Raw genomic sequence first — 24,628 nt, 5'->3', positions numbered from 1 at the left:
ATGACCTCTTTGAAGTTTCTCCTAAAGATTCTTGAGTCAATGTTGCTTTCAGAGGATTTTTAGAATCTGACTACGATATTTTGTTAGTGATTGCTGCTGTGTAGAAGATATTTTGCGCGCTATAAAATAATTTTGTACCTTTGCTACTTTTACTAGCCATTTAATAAATCAATTTTAGAATGAGCTCAAGGCCCAGTTCTCATGGGGTCGGTCTCTTGTTCTCATCTGTTCCTGGATCAATAACTGCTTCTTTCATCCTGGGTGGAGTAGATGATAATGGACGCTGTCCAGTATTTTGCATGGTCTGCTGAAAATGACTTCAGTGGAAATATAGCTGATGTATTATTATTTTCTTCAGAACGTCGTATGTAAATGTTTCCATCGTTGTTTTCCGCTACAGTGCAAAATGGAAGATAATTTCCTTTACACTATTGACTTGCAGTTCAGTCATTCAGCTTTATGCAGTAAGGTTCATCTGTAAGGTAGGGGCGATATCCGGGGCATTAATCCGATGGTGTACAGGCAGAATCCTAATATTGCCAATTATTTGAAGTCCTTGTCTTGGGAAAGGAGCTGATTCTGCACCGAAACGCGTTAGTTTATTAGATTATCTTTTTATATGCCAGAATCCTGTGTGAAGATAAATTCCTACCAAGCAGCGCAGCACCATTACCATGAACTTCCACCATATTTTAAGTATTCGATGTAGCAATCATAAAAGTCAATTTAGCGATCCTTGCCACATGACTTATGATAGGAAGCCAAACGCAAAACTCCATTTTTCAGACCTGTCTTTTGGGGTGTTTGCGCCTCATCAGTGCAAAGCATATCTGATTTGGCTGTGTGAGAGGCCTCTGGCAGGGCCTAAGGGGCAATGTTTCTCCTTGTGGAGAGTGACAAGTGGGCTTAAGGAGACTTATAGGCCATGCTGTGCTACTCTGGGAATTTTAGGATTGCTACATACAATAGGTGACACTAATCTTCCTATCTGAAGAGGTTGTTTGCATATTTAAAATACATATATTTTTTTTAATCCACCTCTGAGCCCTATATATTCATCTTACCTCTATTGGGAGTCTAGAATGGAGCATGCACTTTTGTGGTCGTACTTTTCTAGCATAGTGATGTAGATCTGTGCCTTCTATCCTCTTATTTCATTTTGATTGCTGGACACTTGTGAAATACGTGGACGTGGCTTCCTCCCGTGGTACAGAACTGTCTCCAAGCAGCACAAAAGTAGCTGATGTCAGCCCATTATTTTGGGAAGGGTGAGAATGCAGAGAGGTTTGGGATAATTGGTTTTAAGGAAGAGAATTTATTTTTTTCCCCCTCCTTAAAGCGCACTTGAATCGCCATGACAATAATGTATCGGAGAAGTTGACTCTTAACGTTGGATATAATGGACGTCCTGTGCCCGCCATTATCTCTTGTTGTCTTTTATTCAATGTATATATGTAGAGGTGAATTATTAGATGCAGAACGAAGGTCAGTGACAAGTCCGCAAACATGCACTTAAATTTCCAAAGATATTCTTGAGTTGTGTGACATTCATGAAAAGCCATTTCCTGAGACTCACAAAAGCTGTGACATTGTGGGGGCTGTAAATCTGCGGCTCCTACAAGTCCCGTGGCTGTAAATAAAAGTTCTTACAATTGCCGCTTTCTTGAGCCAGGCTTGGCACAGAGACTAATGTGTTTTTCCCAGAAACCTTTCGGGTTGCGTTGGCACCAGCATTATTGTAGCAGAGGTGTTTGCCATTTATATTAATTTATTCTTCATTTAATAGCTTGGTTACATTTCTGTGCCGAAAATGGATAGTAACATAGGTGAAATCTGCGAATGTTAAAAATATCGCTCAAAAGGTAATTCCATCAACTATTTAGAATGCAAAAGTTTAAAAAGTATTTTTAAAAGGAAATGGTCACCAGTCTCTTCTGCATCTATTTATTATACTCCCTTATAGCGCCATCATATTCCATAGCGTTTTACAGATATCATCATCACTGTTCTCATAGGGAATGTAGATTGGAAGTCCCAATTGGTCTTTGGAGTGTGGGAGGAAACCGGAGAACCCGGAGGAAACCGGAGAACCCGGAGGAAACCAACGCAAACATGGGGAGAACATGCAAACTCCTTGCAGATGTGCTAACCACTGAGCTACCGTGCATCCTTTTTGTTATCACAGATCTGTCCCATACAACGTACCGCTTTTTTAAATGTACTCTTAATCTGTCTTCTCTAGGAGGATTTGTGAAAAATCAGGGGCAAAGCTCAAAATGTAGAGTGAGCATGGATTCAAATTAGTGGCGTAGCTAGGGTTTTGGTTCAGGGGGCAAAACTTCTGAGTGGGCCCCTAACCAGGTAACCCTGATTACAACTATGGTGGCATACCCTAATAGAGGATATAGGAGAACCTCAGCAGATGACCGCGCTGTTACTGAAAATAATCTTTATACAAAGACCAGCACTGATATTACCGCCATGTGGTGACATATATTGATAGATACCAGTCCTGCAGAACATATAAGAGATCACAGCACAGTTATATATAGTAATTTACAGTTGATGTACTTTCTGATTAAATTGTTCACTTTTCTGTCTTTTCCATCTGGCCCAGACCCACACGACAACTCCTCCATCCAGGACTCAGAGCTCAGGTCTGCAGAGATCACAACAAAGACACATTTGACTCCTTACTGTTCAGGCCCCGTCCCCATCTATTCCCAACCTGCACAAACACCTCATCCTGCTGATACCCCAATACTGAGCCGCTGCTGCCGTGTCCCTATTACTGCACCTGCTGTGTGCCCTCTAGATGGTAAAACAAACCTCTAGAATATAGTAATGCCCTATGTAAATGCCCTAGAAAACAGTGCTGACATTTTGCCCCCTAGAAAGTAATAATGCCCTCTGCGTGCCCCTTTGACAGTCATAATATACCCTGTAGAATGTAAGCCCACAAGGGCAGGGTCCTCTTCCCTCTGTACCAGTCTATCATTGTTTATTTGTTACTATAAGTGATATCTTTATTTTGTATGTAACCCGCACCATGGAATCAATGGTGCTATATAAATAAATAATAATAACCTGAATTCCCCTATAACGATAAGTGCTCACTTAACTTTTAATAATGTCCTGAGTCTCCTCCCATGTACGGCTCCCCTATACACAGTATGATGCTGTCCTATACACAGTATAATGCTCCCTCACTGTATAGTACCCCCCACATAGTATACTGACCCCTTAGTAGCATCCTTACTGATGGCTCCAACACTGTATGATGGACCCCACACTGTGCAAAGACCCCACATTATCTCCCACACTGTATGATGGCCCCCACACTGTGCAAAGACCCCACATTATCTCCCACACTGTATGATGGCCCCGCATTATCGCCCACACTGTATGATGGCCCCCACACTGTGCAAAGACCCCACATTATCTCCCACACTGTATGACCCCAACTTTAATCCCCACACTATATAAATGGCCTACATGTAGTATAATGCACTCCCCATAGTCCTTCATATAGTATAATCTCTCCCATGGGCAGTGTGTGTAGCACAATCCCCCCCCCCCCCCCCATGGGCAGAGTGTGTAGCACAATCCCCCCCCCCCCCATGGGCAGAGTGTGTAGCACAATCCCCCCCCCCCCCCCCCCATGGGCAGAGTGTGTAGCACAATCCCCCCCCATGGGCAGAGTGTGTAGCACAATCCCCCCCATGGGCAGAGTGTGTAGCACAATCCCCCCCATGGGCAGAGTGTGTAGCACAATCCCCCCCATGGGCAGAGTGTGTAGCACAATCCCCCCCATGGGCAGAGTGTGTAGCACAATCCCCCCCATGGGCAGAGTGTGTAGCACAATCCCCCCCATGGGCAGAGTGTGTAGCACAATCCCCCCCATGGGCAGAGTGTGTAGCACAATCCCCCCCATGGGCAGAGTGTGTAGCACAATCCCCCCCATGGGCAGAGTGTGTAGCACAATCCCCCCCATGGGCAGAGTGTGTAGCACAATCCCCCCCATGGGCAGAGTGTGTAGCACAATCCCCCCCATGGGCAGAGTGTGTAGCACAATCCCCCCCCCCCCCATGGGCAGAGTGTGTAGCACAATCCCCCCCCCCCCCCATGGGCAGAGTGTGTAGCACAATCCCCCCCCCCCCCCCCCATGGGCAGAGTGTGTAGCACAATCCCCCCCCCTCCCCCCATGGGCAGAGTGTGTAGCACAATCTCCCCCCCCTCCCCCCATGGGCAGAGTGTGTAGCACAATCTCCCCCCCCCTCCCCCCATGGGCAGAGTGTGTAGCACAATCTCCCCCCCCCTCCCCCCATGGGCAGAGTGTGTAGCACAATCTCCCCCCCCCCCATGGGCAGAGTGTGTAGCACAATCCCCCCCATGGGCAGAGTGTGTAGCACAATCCCCCCCATGGGCAGAGTGTGTAGCACAATCCCCCCCATGGGCAGAGTGTGTAGCACAATCCCCCCCATGGGCAGAGTGTGTAGCACAATCCCCCCCATGGGCAGAGTGTGTAGCACAATCCCCCCCCCCCCATGGGCAGAGTGTGTAGCACAATCCCCCCCCCCCCATGGGCAGAGTGTGTAGCACAATCCCCCCCCCCCCATGGGCAGAGTGTGTAGCACAATCCCCCCCCCCCCATGGGCAGAGTGTGTAGCGCAACCCCCCCCCCCCCCATGGGCAGAGTGTGTAGCGCAATCCCCCCCCCCACATGGGCAGAGTGTGTAGCGCAATCTCCCCCCCCCCCCCCCACATGGGCAGAGTGTGTAGTGTAGCACAATCCCCCCCCCCCCCCATGGGCAGAGTGTGTGGCGCAATCTCCCCCCCCCCCCCCCATGGGCAGAGTGTGTGGCGCAATCTCCCCCCCCCCCCATGGGCAGAGTGTGTAGCGCAATCTCCCCCCCCCCCCCCCATGGGCAGAGTGTGTAGCGCAATCTCCCCCCCCCCCATGGGCAGAGTGTGTAGCGCAATCTCCCCCCCCCCCCCCCCCCCCCATGGGCAGAGTGTGTAGTGTAGCACGATCCCCCTTCATGGGCAGAGTGTGTAACGCAATCTTCCCCCCCCCCCCCCCATGGGCAGAGTGTGTAACACAATCCCCCCCCCCCCCATGGGCAGAGTGTGTAGCACAATCCCCCCCCCCCCCATGGGCAGAGTGTGTAGCACAATCCCCCCCCCCCATGGGCAGAGTGTGTAGCACAATCCCCCCCCCCATGGGCAGAGTGTGTAGCACAATCCCCCCCCCCATGGGCAGAGTGTGTAGCACAATCCCCCCCCCCCCCCATGGGCAGAGTGTGTAGCGCAATCCCCCCCCCCCCCCATGGGCAGAGTGTGTAGCGCAATCCCCCCCCCCCCAAATGGGCAGAGTGTGTAGCGCAATCTCCCCCCCCCCCCCCCCACATGGGCAGAGTGTGTAGTGTAGCACAATCCCCCCCCCCCCCCCCATGGGCAGAGTGTGTAGTGTAGCACGATCCCCCTTCATGGGCAGAGTGTGTAACACAATTCCCCCCCCCCCCCATGGGCAGAGTGTGTAGCACAATCTCCCCCCCCCATGGGCAGAGTGTGTAGCGCAATCTCCCCCCCCATGGGCAGAGTGTGTAGCGCAATCTCCTCCCCCCCCCCCCATGGGCAGAGTGTGTAGTGTAGCACGATCCCCCTTCATGGGCAGAGTGTGTAACGCAATCTTCCCCCCCCCCCCCATGGGCAGAGTGTGTAACACAATCCCCCCCCCCCATGGGCAGAGTGTGTAGCACAATTTCCCCCCCCCCCATGGGCAGAGTGTGTAGCACAATCCCCCCCCCCCCATGGGCAGAGTGTGTAGCACAATCTCCCCCCCCCCATGGGCAGAGTGTGTGGCGCAATCTCCCCCCCCCATGGGCAGAGTGTGTAGCACAATCCCCCCCCCCCCCCATGGGCAGAGTGTGTGCGCAATCTCCCCCCCCCCCCATGGGCAGAGTGTGTAGCGCAATCTCCCCCCCCCATGGGCAGAGTGTGTAGCGCAATCTCCTCCCCCCCCCCCCCATGGGCAGAGTGTGTAGTGTAGCACGATCCCCCTTCATGGGCAGAGTGTGTAACGCAATCTTCCCCCCCCCCCCATGGGCAGAGTGTGTGGCACAATCCCCCCCCCCCCCCATGGGCAGAGTGTGTGGCACAATCCCCCCCCCCCCATGGGCAGAGTGTGTAGCACAACCCCCCCCCCCCCCCATGGGCAGAGTGTGTAGCACAATCCCCCCCCCATGGGCAGAGTGTGTAGCACAATCTCCCCCCCCCCCCCCCCCCCATGGGCAGAGTGTGTAGCACAATCTCCCCCCCCCCCCCCCCCATGGGCAGAGTGTGTAGCACAATCTCCCCCCCCCCCCCCCCCCATGGGCAGAGTGTGTAGCACAATCCTCCCCCCCACCCCACCCCCATGGGCAGAGTGTGTAGCACAATCCCCTCCCCCCCCCTTCATGGGCAGAGTGTGTAGCGCAATCCCCCCCCCCCCCCACATGGGCAGAGTGTGTAGCGCAATCTCCCCCCCCCCCCCCCACATGGGCAGAGTGTGTAGTGTAGCACAATCTCCCCCCCCCATGGGCAGAGTGTGTGGCGCAATCTCCCCCCCCCCATGGGCAGAGTGTGTAGCGCAATCTCCTCCCCCCCCCATGGGCAGAGTGTGTAGTGTAGCACGATCCCCCTTCATGGGCAGAGTGTGTAACGCAATCTTCCCCCCCCCCCCCCATGGGCAGAGTGTGTAACACAATCCCCCCCCCCCCCATGGGCAGAGTGTGTAGCACAATCCCCCCCCCCCCCCATGGGCAGAGTGTGTAGCACAATCCCCCCCCCCCCCATGGGCAGAGTGTGTAGCACAATCCGCCCCCCCCCCATGGGCAGAGTGTGTAGCACAATCCCCCCCCATGGGCAGAGTGTGTAGCACAATCCCCCCCCCCCCCCATGGGCAGAGTGTGTAGCACAATCCCCCCCCCCCCATGGGCAGAGTGTGTAGCGCAATCCCCCCCCCCCCCATGGGCAGAGTGTGTAGCGCAATCCCCCCCCCCCCACATGGGCAGAGTGTGTAGCGCAATCTCTCCCCCCCCCCCCCCCCATGGGCAGAGTGTGTGGCGCAATCTCCCCCACCCCCCCATGGGCAGAGTGTGTGGCGCAATCTCCCCCCCCCCATGGGCAGAGTGTGTAGCGCAATCTCCTCCCCCCCCCCCCATGGGCAGAGTGTGTAGTGTAGCACGATCCCCCTTCATGGGCAGAGTGTGTAACGCAATCTTCCCCCCCCCCCCATGGGCAGAGTGTGTAACACAATCCCCCCCCCCCCCATGGGCAGAGTGTGTAGCACAATTTCCCCCCCCCCATGGGCAGAGTGTGTAGCACAATCCCCCCCCCATGGGCAGAGTGTGTAGCACAATCCCCCCCCCCCCATGGGCAGAGTGTGTGGCGCAATCTCCCCCCCCCATGGGCAGAGTGTGTAGCGCAATCTCCTCCCCCCCCCCCATGGGCAGAGTGTGTAGTGTAGCACGATCCCCCTTCATGGGCAGAGTGTGTAACGCAATCTCCCCCCCCCCCCCCCCCATGGGCAGAGTGTGTAACACAATCCCCCCCCCCATGGGCAGAGTGTGTAGCACAATCCCCCCCCCCATGGGCAGAGTGTGTAGCACAATCCCCCCCCCCATGGGCAGAGTGTGTAGCACAATCCCCCCCCCATGGGCAGAGTGTGTAGCACAATCCCCCCCCCCCATGGGCAGAGTGTGTAACACAATCCCCCCCCCCCATGGGCAGAGTGTGTAACACAATCCCCCCCCCCCCATGGGCAGAGTGTGTAACACAATCCCCCCCCCCCCATGGGCAGAGTGTGTAGCACAATTCCCCCCCCCCATGGGCAGAGTGTGTAGCACAATTTCCCCCCCCCCCATGGGCAGAGTGTGTGGCACAATCCCCCCCCCCCCCATGGGCAGAGTGTGTGGCACAATCCCCCCCCCCCCCCCCATGGGCAGAGTGTGTGGCACAATCCCCCCCCCCCCATGGGCAGAGTGTGTGGCACAATCCCCCCCCCCCATGGGCAGAGTGTGTGGCACAATCCCCCCCCCCCATGGGCAGAGTGTGTGGCACAATCCCCCCCCCCCCATGGGCAGAGTGTGTGGCACAATCCCCCCCCCCTCATGGGCAGAGTGTGTGGCACAATCCCCCCCCCCCCATGGGCAGAGTGTGTGGCACAATCCCCCCCCCCCATTGGCAGAGTGTGTGGCACAATCCCCCCCCCCCCCCCCATGGGCAGAGTGTGTGGCACAATCCCCCCATGGGCAGAGTGTGTGGCACAATCCCCCCCCCCCCATGGGCAGAGTGTGTGGCACAATCCCCCCCCCCCCATGGGCAGAGTGTGTAGCACAATCCCCCCCCCCATGGGCAGAGTGTGTAGCACAATCCCCCCCCCCCCATGGGCAGAGTGTGTAGCACAATCCCCCCCCCCCCCATGGGCAGAGTGTGTAGCACAATCCCCCCCCATGGGCAGAGTGTGTAGCACAATCCCCCCCATGGGCAGAGTGTGTAGCACAATCCCCCCCATGGGCAGAGTGTGTAGCACAATCCCCCCCATGGGCCCATGGGCAGAGTGTGTAGCACAATCCCCCCCATGGGCAGAGTGTGTAGCACAATCCCCCCCCCCCCATGGGCAGAGTGTGTAGCACAATCCCCCCCCCCCCCCATGGGCAGAGTGTGTAGCACAATCCCCCCCCCCCCCCATGGGCAGAGTGTGTAGCACAATCCCCCCCCCCCATGGGCAGAGTGTGTAGCACAATCTCCCCCCCCCCCCCCATGGGCAGAGTGTGTAGCACAATCCCCCCCCACCCCCATGGGCAGAGTGTGTAGCACAATCCCCTCCCCCCCCCTTCATGGGCAGAGTGTGTGGCGCAATCCCCCCCCCCCCCCATGGGCAGAGTGTGTGGCGCAATCTCCCCCCCCCCCCCCCATGGGCAGAGTGTGTGGCGCAATCTCCCCCCCCCCCCCCCATGGGCAGAGTGTGTGGCGCAATCTCCCTCCCCCCCCCCCCCATGGGCAGAGTGTGTGGCGCAATCTCCCCCCCCCCCATGGGCAGAGTGTGTAACACAATCCCCCCCCCCCCCATGGGCAGAGTGTGTAGCACAATCCCCCCCCCCCCCCATGGGCAGAGTGTGTAGCACAATCCCCCCCCCCCCATGGGCAGAGTGTGTAGCACAATCCCCCCCATGGGCAGAGTGTGTAGCACAATCCCCCCCCCCCCATGGGCAGAGTGTGTAGCACAATCCCCCCCCCCCATGGGCAGAGTGTGTAGCACAATCCCCCCCCCCCCATGGGCAGAGTGTGTAGCACAATCCCCCCCATGGGCAGAGTGTGTAGCACAATCCCCCCCCCCATGGGCAGAGTGTGTAGCACAATCCCCCCCCCCCATGGGCAGAGTGTGTAGCACAATCCCCCCCCCCCCCCCATGGGCAGAGTGTGTAGCACAATCCCCCCCCCCCCATGGGCAGAGTGTGTAGCACAATCCCCCCCCCCCCCCCATGGGCAGAGTGTGTAGCACAATCCCCCCCCATGGGCAGAGTGTGTAGCACAATCTCCCCCCCCCTCCCCCCCATGGGCAGAGTGTGTAGCACAATCCCCCCCCCCCCATGGGCAAAGTGTGTAGCACAATCCCCCCCCCCCCCCCATGGGCAGAGTGTGTAGCACAATCTCCCCCCCCCCCCCCCCCATGGGCAGAGTGTGTAGCACAATCCCCCCCCCCCCCAATGGGCAGAGTGTATAGTGTAGCACAATCCCCCCCCCCCCATGGGCAGAGTGTATAGTGTAGCACGATCCCCCTTCATGGGCAGAGTGTGTAACGCAATCCCCCCCCCCCCCCCCATGGGCAGAGTGTGTAGCGCAATCCCCCCCATGGGCAGAGTGTGTATCGCAATCCCCCCCCCCCCCATGGGGACAGTGTGTAGCTCAATCTCTCCCCCCCCCCCCCCCATGGGCAGAGTGTGTAGCGCAATCTCACCCCGCCCCCATGGGCAGAGTGTGTAGTGTAGCACGATCCCCCTTCATGGGCAGAGTGTGTAACACAATCCCCCCCCCCCCCCCCCCATGGGCAGAGTGTGTAGCACAATTCCCCCCCCCCCATGGGCAGAGTGTGTAGCACAATTCCCCCCCCCCATGGGCAGAGTGTGTAGCACAATTCCCCCCCCCCCATGGGCAGAGTGTGTAGCACAATTCCCCCCCCCCCCCATGGGCAGAGTGTGTAGCACAATCTCCCCCCCCCCCCCCATGGGCAGAGTGTGTAGCACAATCTCCCCCCCCCCCCCCCATGGGCAGAGTGTGTAGCACAATCTCCCCCCCCCCCCCATGGGCAGAGTGTGTAGCACAATCCCCCCCCCCCATGGGCAGAGTGTGTAGCACAATCCCCCCCCCCCCATGGGCAGAGTGTGTAGCACAATCCCCCCCCCCCCATGGGCAGAGTGTGTAGCACAATCCCCCCCCCCCCCATGGGCAGAGTGTGTAGCACAATCCCCCCCCCCCCATGGGCAGAGTGTGTAGCACAATCCCCCCCCCCCCCCATGGGCAGAGTGTGTAGCACAATCCCCCCCCCCCCATGGGCAGAGTGTGTAGCACAATCCCCCCCCCCATTGTCAGAGTGTGTAGCACAATCCCCCCCCCCATTGTCAGAGTGTGTAGCACAATCCCCCCCCCCATTGTCAGAGTGTGTAGCACAATCCCCCCCCCCCCCCATGGGCAGAGTGTGTAGCACAATCCCCCCCATGGGCAGAGTGTGTAGCACAATCCCCCCCCCCCCCCCATGGGCAGAGTGTGTAGCACAATCCCCCCCATGGGCAGAGTGTGTAGCACAATCCCCCCCCCCCCATGGGCAGAGTGTGTAGCACAATCCCCCCCCCCCCCCATGGGCAGAGTGTGTAGCACAATCCCCCCCCCCCCATGGGCAGAGTGTGTAGCACAATCCCCCCCCCCATGGGCAGAGTGTGTAGCACAATCCCCCCCCCCCCATGGGCAGAGTGTGTAGCACAATCCCCCCCCCCCCCCATGGGCAGAGTGTGTAGCACAATCCCCCCCCCCCATGGGCAGAGTGTGTAGCACAATCCCCCCCCCCCCCCCCATGGGCAGAGTGTGTAGCACAATCCCCCCCCCCCCCCATGGGCAGAGTGTGTAGCACAATCCCCCCCCCCATGGGCAGAGTGTGTAGCACAATCCCCCCCCCCCCCCCCATGGGCAGAGTGTGTAGCACAATCCCCCCCCCCCATGGGCAGAGTGTGTAGCACAATCCCCCCCCCCCCCCCCATGGGCAGAGTGTGTAGCACAATCCCCCCCCCCCCCCCCCATGGGCAGAGTGTGTAGCACAATCTCCCCCCCCCCCCCCATGGGCAGAGTGTGTAGCACAATCCACCCCCCCCCCCATTGGCAGAGTGTGTAGCACAATCCACCCCCCCCCCATGGGCAGAGTGTGTGGCACAATCCCCCCCCCCCCCATGGGCAGAGTGTGTAGCACAATCCCCCCCCCCCCCATGGGCAGAGTGTGTAGCACAATCCCCCCCCCCCCCCCATGGGCAGAGTGTGTAGCACAATCCCCCCCCCCCCATGGGCAGAGTGTGTAGCACAATCCCCCCCCCCATGGGCAGAGTGTGTAGCACAATCCCCCCCCCCCATGGGCAGAGTGTGTAGCACAATCCCCCCCCCCCATGGGCAGAGTGTGTAGCACAATCCCCCCCCCCCATGGGCAGAGTGTGTAGCACAATCCCCCCCCCCCATGGGCAGAGTGTGTAGCACAATCCCCCCCCCCCATGGGCAGAGTGTGTAGCACAATCCCCCCCCCCCCCCATGGGCAGAGTGTGTAGCACAATCCCCCCCCCATGGGCAGAGTGTGTAGCACAATCCCCCCGCCCCCCATGGGCAGTGTGTGTAGCACAATCCCCCCCCCCATGGGCAGTGTGTGTAGCACAATCCCCCCCCCCCCCATGGGCAGAGTGTGTAGCACAATCTCCCCCCCCCCCCCCCCCCCCCCCCATGGGCAGAGTGTGTAGCACAATCACCCCCCCCCCATGGGCAGAGTGTGTAGCACAATCCACCCCCCCCCCCATGGGCAGAGTGTGTAGCACAATCCACCCCCCCCCCCATGGGCAGAGTGTGTAGCACAATCCACACCCCCCCCCCCCCATGGGCAGAATGTGTAGCACAATCTCCCCCCCCCCCCCCCCCCATGGGCAGAGTGTGTAGCACAACCCCCCCCCACCCATGGGCAGAGTGTGTAGCACAATCCTCCACCCCACCCCCATGGGCAGAGTGTGTAGCACAATACCCCACCCCACCCCCATGGGCAGAGTGTGTAGCACAATACCCCACCCCACCCCCATGGGCAGAGTGTGTAGCACAATCCTCTCCCCCCCCCCCCCCAATGGGCAGAGTGTGTAGCACAATCCTCTCCCCCCCCCCCCCCCAATGGGCAGAGTGTGTAGCACAATCCTCTCCCCCCCCCCCCCCCCCCAATGGGCAGAGTGTGTAGCACAATCCCCCCCCCCCCCCCATGGGCAGAGTGTGTAGCACAATCCCCCCCCCCCATGGGCAGAGTGTGTAGCACAATCCCCCCCCCCCATGGGCAGAGTGTGTAGCACAATCCCCCCCCCCCATGGGCAGAGTGTGTAGCACAATCCCCCCCCCCCCATGGGCAGAGTGTGTAGCACAATCCCCCCCCCCCCCATGGGCAGAGTGTGTAGCACAATCCCCCCCCATGGGCAGAGTGTGTAGCACAATCCCCCCCCCATGGGCAGAGTGTGTAGCACAATCCCCCCCCCCATGGGCAGAGTGTGTAGCACAATTCCCCCCCCCCCCATGGGCAGAGTGTAGCACAATCCCCCCCCCCCCCCATGGGGAGAGTGTGTAGCACAATCTCTTCCCCCCCCCCCATGGGGAGAGTGTGTAGCACAAAATCCCCCCCCCCCCCCCCGTGGGGAGAGTGTGTCGCACGATCCCCCCCCCCCCCCTCATGGCAGAGTGTGTAGCACAATCCTCCACCCCACCCCCATGGGCAGAGTGTGTAGCACAATCTCCCCACCCCCATGGGCAGAGTGTGTAGCACAATCCTCCACCCCACCCCCATGGGCAGAGTGTGTAGCACAATCCTCCCCCCCACCCCACCCCCATGGGCAGAGTGTGTAGCACAATCTCCCCCCCCATGGGCAGAGTGTGTAGCACAATCCTTTCCCCCCCCCCCCCAATGGGCAGAGTGTGTAGCACAATCCTCCCCCCCCCCCCCCCAATGGGCAGAGTGTGTAGCACAATCCTCTCCCCCCCCCCCCCCCCAATGGGCAGAGTGTGTAGCACAATCCTCCCCCCCCCCATGGGCAGAGTGTGTAGCACAATCCCCCCCCCCCATGGGGAGAGTGTGTAGCACAATCTCTCCCCCCCCCCATGGGGAGAGTGTGTAGCACAAAATTCCCTCCCCCATGGGGAGAGTGTGTAGCACAATCTCTCCCCCCCCCCCCATGGGGAGAGTGTGTAGCACAATCCCCCCCCCCCATGGGCAGAGTGTGTAGCACAATCCTCCACCCCACCCCCATGGGCAGAGTGTGTAGCACAATCTCCCCCCACCCCCATGTGCAGAGTGTGTAGCACAATCCCCCCCCCCCCCCATGGGCAGAGTGTAGCACAATCCCCCCCCCCCCCCATGGGGAGAGTGTGTAGCACAATCTCTTTCCCCCCCCCCCCCATGGGGAGAGTGTGTAGCACAAAATCCCCCCCCCCCCCCCATGGGGAGAGTGTGTAGCACAATCCTCCACCCCACCCCCATGGGCAGAGTGTGTAGCACAATCCTCCCCCCCACCCCACCCCCATGGGCAGAGTGTGTAGCACAATCTCCCCCCCCCATGGGCAGAGTGTGTAGCACAATCCCCCCCCCCCCATGGGCAGAGTGTGTAGCACAATCCCCCCCCCCCCATGGGCAGAGTGTGTAGCACAATCCCCCCCCCCCCATGGGCAGAGTGTGTAGCACAATCCCCCCCCCCCCCCATGGGCAGAGTGTGTAGCACAATCCCCCCCCCCCCATGGGCAGAGTGTGTAGCACAATCCCCCCCCCCCATGGGCAGAGTGTGTAGCACAATCCCCCCCCCCCCATGGGCAGAGTGTGTAGCACAATCCCCCCCCCCCCATGGGCAGAGTGTGTAGCACAATCCCCCCCCCCCCATGGGCAGAGTGTGTAGCACAATCCCCCCCCCCCATGGGCAGAGTGTGTAGCACAATCCCCCCCCCCCATGGGCAGAGTGTGTAGCACAATCCCCCCCCCCATGGGCAGAGTGTGTAGCACAATCCCCCCCCCCCATGGGCAGAGTGTGTAGCACAATCCCCCCCCCCCATGGGCAGAGTGTGTAGCACAATCCCCCCCCCCCATGGGCAGAGTGTGTAGCACAATCCCCCCCCCCATGGGCAGAGTGTGTAGCACAATCCCCCCCCCCCCCATGGGCAGAGTGTGTAGCACAATCCCCCCCCCCCCATGGGCAGAGTGTGTAGCACAATCCCCCCCCCCCCATGGGGAGAGTGTGTAGCACAATCCCCCCCCCCCCCCCCCCATGGGGAGAGTGTGTAGCACAATCTCTCCCCCCCCCCCATGGGGAGAGTGTGTAGCACAAAATTCCCTCCCCCATGGGGAGAGTGTGTAGCACAAAATCCCCCCCCCCATGGGGAGAGTGTGTAGCACAAAATCCCCCCCCCCCTCATGGGCAGAGTGTGCAGCACGATCCCCCCCCCCCCTCATGGGCAGAGTGTGTAGCACAATCCTCCACCCCACCCCCATGGGCAGAGTGTGTAGCACAATCCTCCCCCCCACCCCACCCCCATGGGCAGAGTGTGTAGCACAATCTCCCCCCCCATGGGCAGAGTGTGTAGCACAATCCTCTCCCCCCCCCCCCCCCCAATGGGCAGAGTGTGTAGCACAATCCTCTCCCCCCCCCCCCCCCCCCAATGGGCAGAGTGTGTAGCACAATCCTCCCCCCCCCCATCCCCATGGGCAGAGTGTGTAGCACAATTCCCCCCCCCATGGGGAGAGTGTGTAGCACAATCTCTCCCCCCCCCCCCCCATGGGGAGAGTGTGTAGCACAAAATTCCCTCCCCCATGGGGAGAGTGTGTAGCACAATCCCCCCCCCCCATGGGGAGAGTGTGTAGCACAATCTCCCCCCCCCCCCCCCCCCCATGGGCAGAGTGTGTAGCACAATCTCCCCCCCCCCCCCCCCATGGGCAGAGTGTGTAGCACAATCTCCCCCCCCCCCCCCCCCCATGGGGAGAGTGTGTAGCACAATCCCCCCCCCCCCCCCCCCATGGGCAGAGTGTGTAGCACAATCCCCCCCCCCCATGGGCAGAGTGTGTAGCACAATCCCCCCCCCCCCCATGGGCAGAGTGTGTAGCACAATCCCCCCCCCCCCCATGGGCAGAGTGTGTAGCACAATCCCCCCCCCCCCATGGGCAGAGTGTGTAGCACAATCCCCCCCCCCCATGGGCAGAGTGTGTAGCACAATCCCCCCCCCCCATGGGCAGAGTGTGTAGCACAATCCCACCCCCCCCATGGGCAGAGTGTGTAGCACAATCCCCCCCCCCCCCCCACATGGGCAGAGTGTGTAGCACAATCCCCCCCCCCCCCCCCCCATGGGCAGAGTGTGTAGCACAATCCCCCCCCCCCCCCATGGGCAGAGTGTGTAGCACAATCCCCCCCCCCCCCCATGGGCAGAGTGTGTAGCACAATCCCCCCCCCCCCCCCCCCATGGGCAGAGTGTGTAGCACAATCCCCCCCCCCCCCCCCATGGGCAGAGTGTGTAGCACAATCCCCCCCCCCCCCCATGGGCAGAGTGTGTAGCACAATCCCCCCCCCCCCCCATGGGCAGAGTGTGTAGCACAATCCCCCCCCCCCCCCCATGGGCAGAGTGTGTAGCACAATCCCCCCCCCCCCCCCATGGGCAGAGTGTGTAGCACAATCCCCCCCCCCCCCCCCATGGGCAGAGTGTGTAGCACAATCCCCCCCCCCCCCCCATGGGCAGAGTGTGTAGCACAATCCCCCCCCCCCATGGGCAGAGTGTGTAGCACAATCCCCCCCCCCCATGGGCAGAGTGTGTAGCACAATCTCCCCCCCCCCGGAGTGTTACTGTATCGGCTTGCTGATACAGTTACACTAGCGTAGCTCCGGGTGGGCCCCCTTAGAGAGTAGGGTCAGGGGCCACCGCCCCCTCTGTTCCCCGGTAGCTACGCTACTGATTCAAATATTAGGAAGCACTAGGCTTTGACGTCAAGCCCTCAAATTTGTTGATACCTCAAATGCTTTTACCTTTTGAAGATGGTATGAAATATACTTTTTTTTTTATTCTATATTGTGATGGTGAAGTAAATCTTTCAATCGTAGCATTTACAACTAGCAACAGGAAAAAAATGTAATCAACAGGCAAAGCCTCCACTGCAGGACAGTCTTGATGCGGCGGGCTGTAACTGTCACCACTCGCTACACATTGAGCACACTGTAGCCACTCCCCCTGCGCCTTGATTGACAGCCAGCTCTGCACACATACGCTGCTGAACTGGAAAGTATCAGGGAGTGATTACAGCGCAGTAACTCTTGTAACCGTCCCCTGGAAATGGGCGGCTGCAGGGAGAATATATAGTTTTCTCCGTGTAGCCGCACTTCCATGTAAGGCTGACAAACGTGATTTAAATTCTATGTACCTGCCGATATAGTGGTACTGTGCAGGTAAATGGTGTTCTTGGAGAAGTCCGGTTCTCTTTTATAGGTGCCTTCAGTATTTCCTGGTGGGGAAAAAATGGCAAGGAACGTGCGTACCATGTCAGATTTATTTTGCTATCATTACATGGTTGCTCGCAACTTCTTTTTCTATATGGAAACATATGGGTAATAGTGCATATTGTGAGCATAAGAGAGTCTTATAACCAAAATTTTTGTAACCATTTAATTTTGACATTTTATGGCATAAATGGGACATTATAGTATCAAATCACCTACTACTAGGGTATCTCCACACCACACTGATCCGCTGCAGAAATTCCTCCATGGCAAAATCTGCATCAATTTTTGCCATTTTTTTTTTTTAGTGCCATTTTTATTGCAGAATGTCTTCTGACCCCCGATTCCATCTTTTGTATTACAAATGGGAAAATTTGCAGCATACATTTTATATATTTTCCAGGGTGTAGATGAGGCTTCATAAAATCTAATCCACAATGCTGGTAATGTAATACGCAGGGAAGGGGTGGACACAGAACAGTATATGGGCCCTTTTCAGTCTAATTGCTCATTATAATTCAGAATGGGACCTGCTCTGGCTTACCTATTTGGCCCCTGCACCAATCGCAGGACCGCCTTTAAACGGGTTGTAGCAAGTTTTAAAGTTATCACCTATTCATATAATCCGATCTGAATGGAGTGGAGGTTGTGCACGCTCACATCTGTTCGGTATAGTCTCTATGGGGCGGCCGTAGATGGCAGAGAACAGCGCTTTAGGAACTCAGATCAGTCCCAAAGAGGATGAAATGGTGTGCAGGGACGGAGCCCCGTTCTCAGGATTGATGGGAGTCCCAACGATCGGGTAGTTATCCCCCACATTTTATGGGTATTACATCCAAACTTGGTATAACTCTTTTAAGGAAAGGAGAGCAGATCTCATTACTTTTGGCCCAGTGAAGGGCTAGGGTATTTAGGTGTCCATAAGATAAAAATCACTACTTGATGAGGTTTGATACAGAGACAGATGTTCTAAATATAATGTAATGGGTCGTCATTTGGTGTGTGAAGCATGGCATAGGGGAAAATGGTGTCCTTGTTGCTCATGGTACAAGTGCCACTTGTCTTTCTGACATACTTTTAGGTCTAATTCAATAACTAGAAAATTGAATTTTTCTTTGACGTTGTCGGGTGAACATAGATCCACATTGTTCCTCTTCCAGCTGCATTGTACACATGCTTAGATAATTGGGTATTTTTCATTATCTTTGGTCTTTAATTCCTATCTACATGCAGTGGAATCGAAATGTTTCAGATGTCGGAGATTATTCACTGATGTCCCATCTTGTAACCTTCTGTTTCTTTTGCTTGCCTTTTTCAGATCTGAGTGAGCTGTAGCTGATGATAGGTTAGGGAGGTCCAGAATGACGGCTGTCGCGACAGACTTTGACAACATTGAGATACAACAGCAATACAGCGATGTCAACAATCGCTGGGACGACGAATGGGACAATGAGAACAGCTCCGCCAGGCTCTTTGAGCGATCCCGCATCAAGGCGTTAGCAGGTAGGTGCAGAACACTTATTAATGGCAGAATTTTTTGTATGTTCATAGGACTAAGGCCAGTTTCACACATCTGACTGACTGGACAGTCATGGTCCAAGTACCGGCCCTGATGTCTGGACCGGCCGCAGGTCTCCTGACCCAAACTCCACAGTCTAAGTATATATAAGGCTGATGAGTTCTGGTCAGGAGACGGTGCCCGGTCTGGACATCATGGGTTTGAACCGTGACTGTCAGATGTGTGAACCTGGCCTCAAGCTGAGGCCTGTATCCGCTGGGCTGTCATCTGTACTTGTATGGCAATTATTTATTTTTTTCTAGATGCTCATGAATATTTTAGGAGAACTTATGCTGGTTTGCATGCAGTTTTCTCTCTGTGTAGGATAACATCATCCATAGGTTTCCATGTTCTTTAACGTCAACACAATGGTAAACTGTTGTATTCCGTTCCGACAGGGGCTTAAAGGTGCTCTTTTGGCCTTCATCAGGTAAATGAAGATGTTCCTCAGTGGGAGGGTAGGTTCACACTACAGACTTCTCCACATATGTGAAAACGGACTGATTATTGTGATCAGACTGGCATCTTCCCTGTCCTTTCTGCCAGTCTGTGAAAATCGCACCGCACTCTGATATAGTCCAAGTGTGGTCCGTTTTTTTCCCACTGACCCATAGTCTGGCATTGCATTATTATTATTATTATTATTATTATTATGCAAATGAGGAAATCTGTCATGAAAATCTGCAGCATAAAATGACAGGCTATGATTTTACTCTCTACATCGCCAATCCATATCTGCTTTAATTTTCTCTGCAATGTGTAAAAAAATAAGTTGTGGGGTTTTTTTTGTTTTGTTTTTTGTAAAATCTCGTCCACAATAGTGGACTGTAATCTGCTGCATCTTCAGTCCAAATCCACAGCCTGTCCCATGTGGACGTATCCTTACAGAGCCACCATCTTCTGGCCTCGGTCTTGCTATATTTTGTAGGATATTAGCGTCTCTAGCCTTTGACCACCTCTTGCAATCCTTTACTCTGTCCATACAAATATTTTTGTACAAGTAACTGAAGTAACAAATGCTAGGGCTGAAATGCTGCTGTTTTTCTGCTAACAGTTTACATTTTTGGTTTTGCAGCTATGCAGCCAAATAGTTGAACCACAAGTTCACATGATTGAAACCTATGTTACCCACAGTTGTTTGTCAAGGTCAGGGCGGCCATCTGTGGTTAACCCTATAGATGCCTGGTAGCAATTCCTGTAGTGTTTAGCTGGATGTGCTACAATGTGTGCCTGTCTGGAGGCCAGCGTCGCTTTACATAATTCTCCACCTTCTGCTTTTAATGGTTTGAACTTTGGAATAGAATTTATTCAATAGATTTAAAGACTGCAAAGAGCAGTGTGCTAATCTCTAGATATAGCTAAATATATGTAATGTTGCACATGTAAAACGGTATGAAAAAGGCTAAAAACACAGCAAGTTCTCCTTCTGCATTACAAGTCATGAGCTGGGATTTGGGTTATTGGAAATAACAATTTGACATTAATGGAGTTCTACAAAATTAAGAAAGAAAAAAAGTTTTCTTCTCAAAACAGCACCCCACCTGTCCACAGGTTGAATATAGTATTGCAACTACATCACATTAGCACAGATTCCAAGGACTTGTGGAGGACGAAGATGGCACACCTAAGGATGAGGAACTACCAGCAAGCAAAAAAGAAAAGAGTACCCAGAAAAACCCAGAAGAGACAAGAAAAAGGACAGCCAAGAAGGGAAGAAGAGTGGTGGTGGTGGGAGACTCACTACTGAGAGGAACAGAAGCCGCTATCTGCAGACCGGACATAACCGCAAGAGAAGTATGCTGCCTCCCAGGTGCGAAGATCAAGGATGTTACCGATAGGATACCGAAGCTCATCAGTTCCAAGGATGTCCACCCATTTCTTCTGATACATGTTGGCACCAATGACACGGCAAAGAAGGACCTACCGACAATCTGCAAGGACTTTGAAGCATTGGGGAAGAAAGTAAAAGAACTGGATGCGCAGGTAGTTTTTTCTTCTATCCTTCCAGTAGACGGGCATGGCGTCAGGAGATGGAACAGGATCCTTGATGTGAACAACTGGCTGAGACGATGGTGCAGACAACAAGGATTTGGATTCCTGGACCACTGTGTGAATTACCTCTATGACGGACTCCTTGCTAGAGACGGACTAAACCTCAACAAACCCGGGAAACACACATTCGCCAGGAGACTCGCAACACTCATCAGGAGGGCGTTAAACTAGAAGAAGAGGGGATGGGAAGAAAAACGCCGGACACAAACATGCAACCAGAGAACATACTAATGAAAGATATGAAGTGCGACAAAGAAGGTCCAAGACAAGATGCTTGGAAGGTAGGTAAGAAAATTTCAAATACAATCCACAGGGAGAAGATTGGAACAAAACAAAATTGTGTAAACTGTGTGCTAGCAAATGCCAGAAGCCTGACAAACAAGATGGATGAACTGGAAGCAGAAATATCTACAGGTAACTATGACATAGTGGGAATAACCGAGACATGGTTAGATGAAAGCTATGACTGGGCAGTTAACTTACAGGGTTACAGTCTGTTTAGAAGGGATCGAAGAAGTCGGAAAGGGGGTGGAGTCTGTCTATATGTAAAGATGTGTCTAAAGCCTACAATACGGGAGGATGTATGGGAGGGAAATGAGGAGGTCGAGTCCTTATGGGTGGAGATACATGGGGCAAAAAACAATAATAAAATTATCATAGGAGTCTGTTATAAACCACCAAATATAGCAGAAGCCACGGAAAGTCTATTAATGAGACAAATAGACGAAGTAGCAAAAAATAACGAGGTGATTATTATGGGGGACTTCAACTACCCCGATATAGACTGGGAAACCGAAAGCTGTAGATCTCAGAAAGGAAACAGGTTTCTGTCAATTATCAAAGACAATTATTTGTCACAACTTGTGCAGGAACCAACTAGAGGGACGGCCCTTTTAGACTTAATATTAACTAACAGGCCAGACAGAATAACTGAGGTGCAGGTCGGGGGGCACCTGGGAAATAGTGACCACAACATTATACAATTCCACATGTGCTTCAGTAGGTGCCCAGCAAGGGAGTCACAAAAACACTGAACTTCAGGAGGGCAAAGTTTGATCAGCTAAGAGATGCCCTTCACCTTATAGACTGGGATAGTATCTTTAGTAATAGGAGCACGGATAGAAAATGGGAAATTTTCAAAACAGTCCTACATAGTCACTGTAGAAGGTACATACCTTTTGGGAATAAAAGGGCTAGGAATAGGAGGAAGCCAATGTGGCTAAATAAGGAAGTCAAGAGGGCAATGAAAAACAAAAAAAGGGCTTTCGGTAAACTTAAACAAGAAGGCAGCGAGGAAGCGCTAATATCTTATAGGAAAAAAAACAAAATCTGTAAGAAACAAATAAGAATAGCAAAAGAGGAGACAGAGAGACTAATTGCCAAGGAAAGTAAAACGAATCCCAAACTGTTCTTTAACTATATAAACAGTAAAAGGATTAAAACTGATGGAGTTGGCCCATTGAAAAATAACCTGGGTAAAATCATAGAGGGCGATGAGGGTAAAGCAAACCTACTCAATAGCTTCTTCTCCACTGTTTTCACAAAAGAAAACAATTTATCGGAGGAAATGCAGAGTGATAAAGTAAACCCTCCGCTAAATATCACCCACCTAACCCAGGAGGAAGTTCAGAAACGCCTAAATAATATCAAAATAGACAAGTCACCAGGCCCAGATGGCATACACCCCCGGGTACTAAAAGAATTAAGTAATGTGATAGACAGACCGCTGTATCTTATATTCTAGCACTCTTTATGGACAGGGACTGTCCCACTTGACTGGCGCCAAGCAAATGTGGTACCAATATTCAAAAAGGGGTCTAAAAGTGACCCTGGGAACTATAGACCAGTCAGCTTAACGTCTGTTGTGGGTAAATTGTTTGAAGGATTTCTTAGAGATGCTATTGTAGAATATCTTAATGATAATAACTGTCTAACTCCATATCAACATGGATTCATGAGGGATCGCTCCTGCCAAACAAACTTGATGGCCTTCTACGAGGAGGTGAGCTCACAGCTGGACCGGGGAGAGTCAGTGGATGTTGTATACCTTGACTTCTCCAAAGCGTTTGATACCGTGCCACACAAAAGGTTGGTATATAAAATGAGAATGCTTGGTCTGGGGGATAATGTATGCAAGTGGGTAAATAGCTGGCTGAGTGATAGAAAGCAGAGGGTGGTTATCAATGGAGTAAGCTCAGGGGGTGTCAGGGTTACTAGCGGGGTGCCTCAAGGGTCTGTCTTGGGCCCTATATTATTTAATATATTTATTAATGATCTAGTGGAAGGGTTGCATAGTAAAATAGCAATATTTGCAGATGATACTAAACTTTGTAAAGTAGTTAATACAGATGAGGATAGGGCACAGCTACAGGAGGATTTAGATAAATTGGGGAGTTGGGCCAAAAAATGGCAAATGGGGTTCAATGCCGATAAATGTAAGGTCATACACATGGGAAAGAAAAACAGCAGTCACCCATACATATTAAATGGGAAACCGTTGGGGAAATCTGACATGGAGAAGGACCTGGGCGTCTTGGTTAATAGCAAATTAAATTGGAGTGCCCAGTGTCAGGCAGCAGCTGCGAAGGCAAATAGAGTCATGGCATGCATCAGAAGAGGAATAGGGGCATATGATGAGAACATTGTTCTTCCTCTGTATAAAGCGCTGGTAAGGCCGCACTTAGAATATTGTGCACAGTTCTGGGCTCCGGTGCTCAGGAAAGACATATTGGAGCTAGAGAGGGTACAAAGGAGGGCGACTAAGGTAATAAAGGGAATGGAGGGACTAGAATACCCAGAGAGGTTGTCAAAATTAGGCCTATTTACGTTGGAAAAGAGAAGGCTTAGGGGAGACCTCATAAACATGTATAAATACATCAGGGGGCAGTACAGAGATCTCTCCCATGACCTGTTTATACGAAGGATGGTGACAAAGACGAGGGGGCACACTATGCGTCTGGAGGAAAGGAGGTTCCTGCACCAGCATAGAAGGGGATTCTTTACGGTCAGAGCCGTGAGACTCTGGAACTCTCTGGGAGAGGAAGTGGTGATGTCCAACTCACTTAATGAGTTCAAGAGAGGCCTGGACGCCTTTCTTGAGAACAATAAAATTACATCTTATGCTTAGTGATAGTTAGTTAATCCAGGGATTTAATCTGACTGCCAGATTGGAGTCGGGAAGTGAATTTTTCCTCAATGATGTAAATTGGCCTATACCGCATGGGTTTTTTTTGCCTTCCCCTGGATCAACACTGCGGAATAGCTGCAGTGCACAAGAAATAGGCTGAACTCGATGGACGCTTGTCTTTTTTCGGCCTTATAAACTATGTAACTATGTAGCTCTACTGAAGCGATAATACCAGACACAGCCCATGGACAGGTAGAGCTCTGCTTTTCAAAAAAAGCATCTGTTTGCTTATCCTGTAATCCTGTACACCCCTTTAATATGAGAGCCGCAGCGGTGATCAGCAGATCTCTGTAGGTCGGACTCCTGAGACCCCTAACAGACGAGGGAAGATGTAACCTTCTGCTTATTTCTCATTCAGCGGATGCTGCAGGGTAAATGTAGTATTATGTCCATGGGACAGACATGTAATAAATGGACCCCCATACACTTTAGATAGCTGTTGGCTGAACATTGTGTGTCCGGCAACTAACTTGCCTGACTCTTACATGGACTCCTGTGTGCTCTGAGAGAGCCGCTGCCAGATATCTGACAGCAGCTTATCTCACCGAGAACAAGAGGATTGACAGGCCTAAGATCGGACATGCCTCATCCTTATCTCCCCCAGACAGCAGTCCTAAGATTGGACATGCCTCATCCTTATCTCCCCCGACAGCAGTCCTAAGATCGGACATGCCTCATCCTTATCTCCCCCAGACAGTAGTCCCAAGATCGGACATGCCTCATTCTTATCTCCCCCGACAGCGATCCAAGATCGGACAGGCCTCATCCTTATCTCCCCCAGACAGCAGTCCTAAGATCGGACATGCCTCATCCTTATCTCCCCCAGACAGCAGTCCTAAGATAGGACATGCCTCATCCTTATCTCCCCCAGACAGCAGTCCTAAGATCGGACATGCCTCATCCTTATCTCCCCCGACAGCAGTCCTAAGATCGGACATGCCTCATTCTTATCTCCCCCAGACAGTAGTCCTAAGATCGGACAGGCCTCATTCTTATCTCCCCCAACAGCGATCCAAGATCGGACAGGCCTCATCTTTATCTCCCCCG

At 54.3% G+C, this 24,628-nt stretch overlaps 1 protein-coding gene across 1 annotated transcript in view; it reads left to right on the top strand.

Annotated features, from left to right (window-relative positions):
- The window catches only part of SPTBN1 (spectrin beta, non-erythrocytic 1), a 197,311-nt gene that overhangs the window by 36,261 nt on the left and 136,422 nt on the right, over nt 1–24,628 (top strand). Inside the window, exon 2 of the mRNA XM_073672298.1 lies at nt 18,103–18,287. Coding sequence (XP_073528399.1) covers nt 18,146–18,287 — 142 coding nt within the window. The 5' untranslated portion in view covers nt 18,103–18,145. The remainder of the gene's footprint in view (nt 1–18,102; nt 18,288–24,628) is intronic.

Source organism: Phyllobates terribilis, unplaced genomic scaffold, assembly GCF_046119375.1.
Source record: "Phyllobates terribilis strain yellow unplaced genomic scaffold, ASM4611937v1 Scaffold_3__8_contigs__length_932513732, whole genome shotgun sequence".
Lineage (NCBI taxonomy): Eukaryota > Metazoa > Chordata > Amphibia > Anura > Dendrobatidae > Phyllobates > Phyllobates terribilis.
This window is presented reverse-complemented; position numbering and strand designations above follow the sequence as displayed.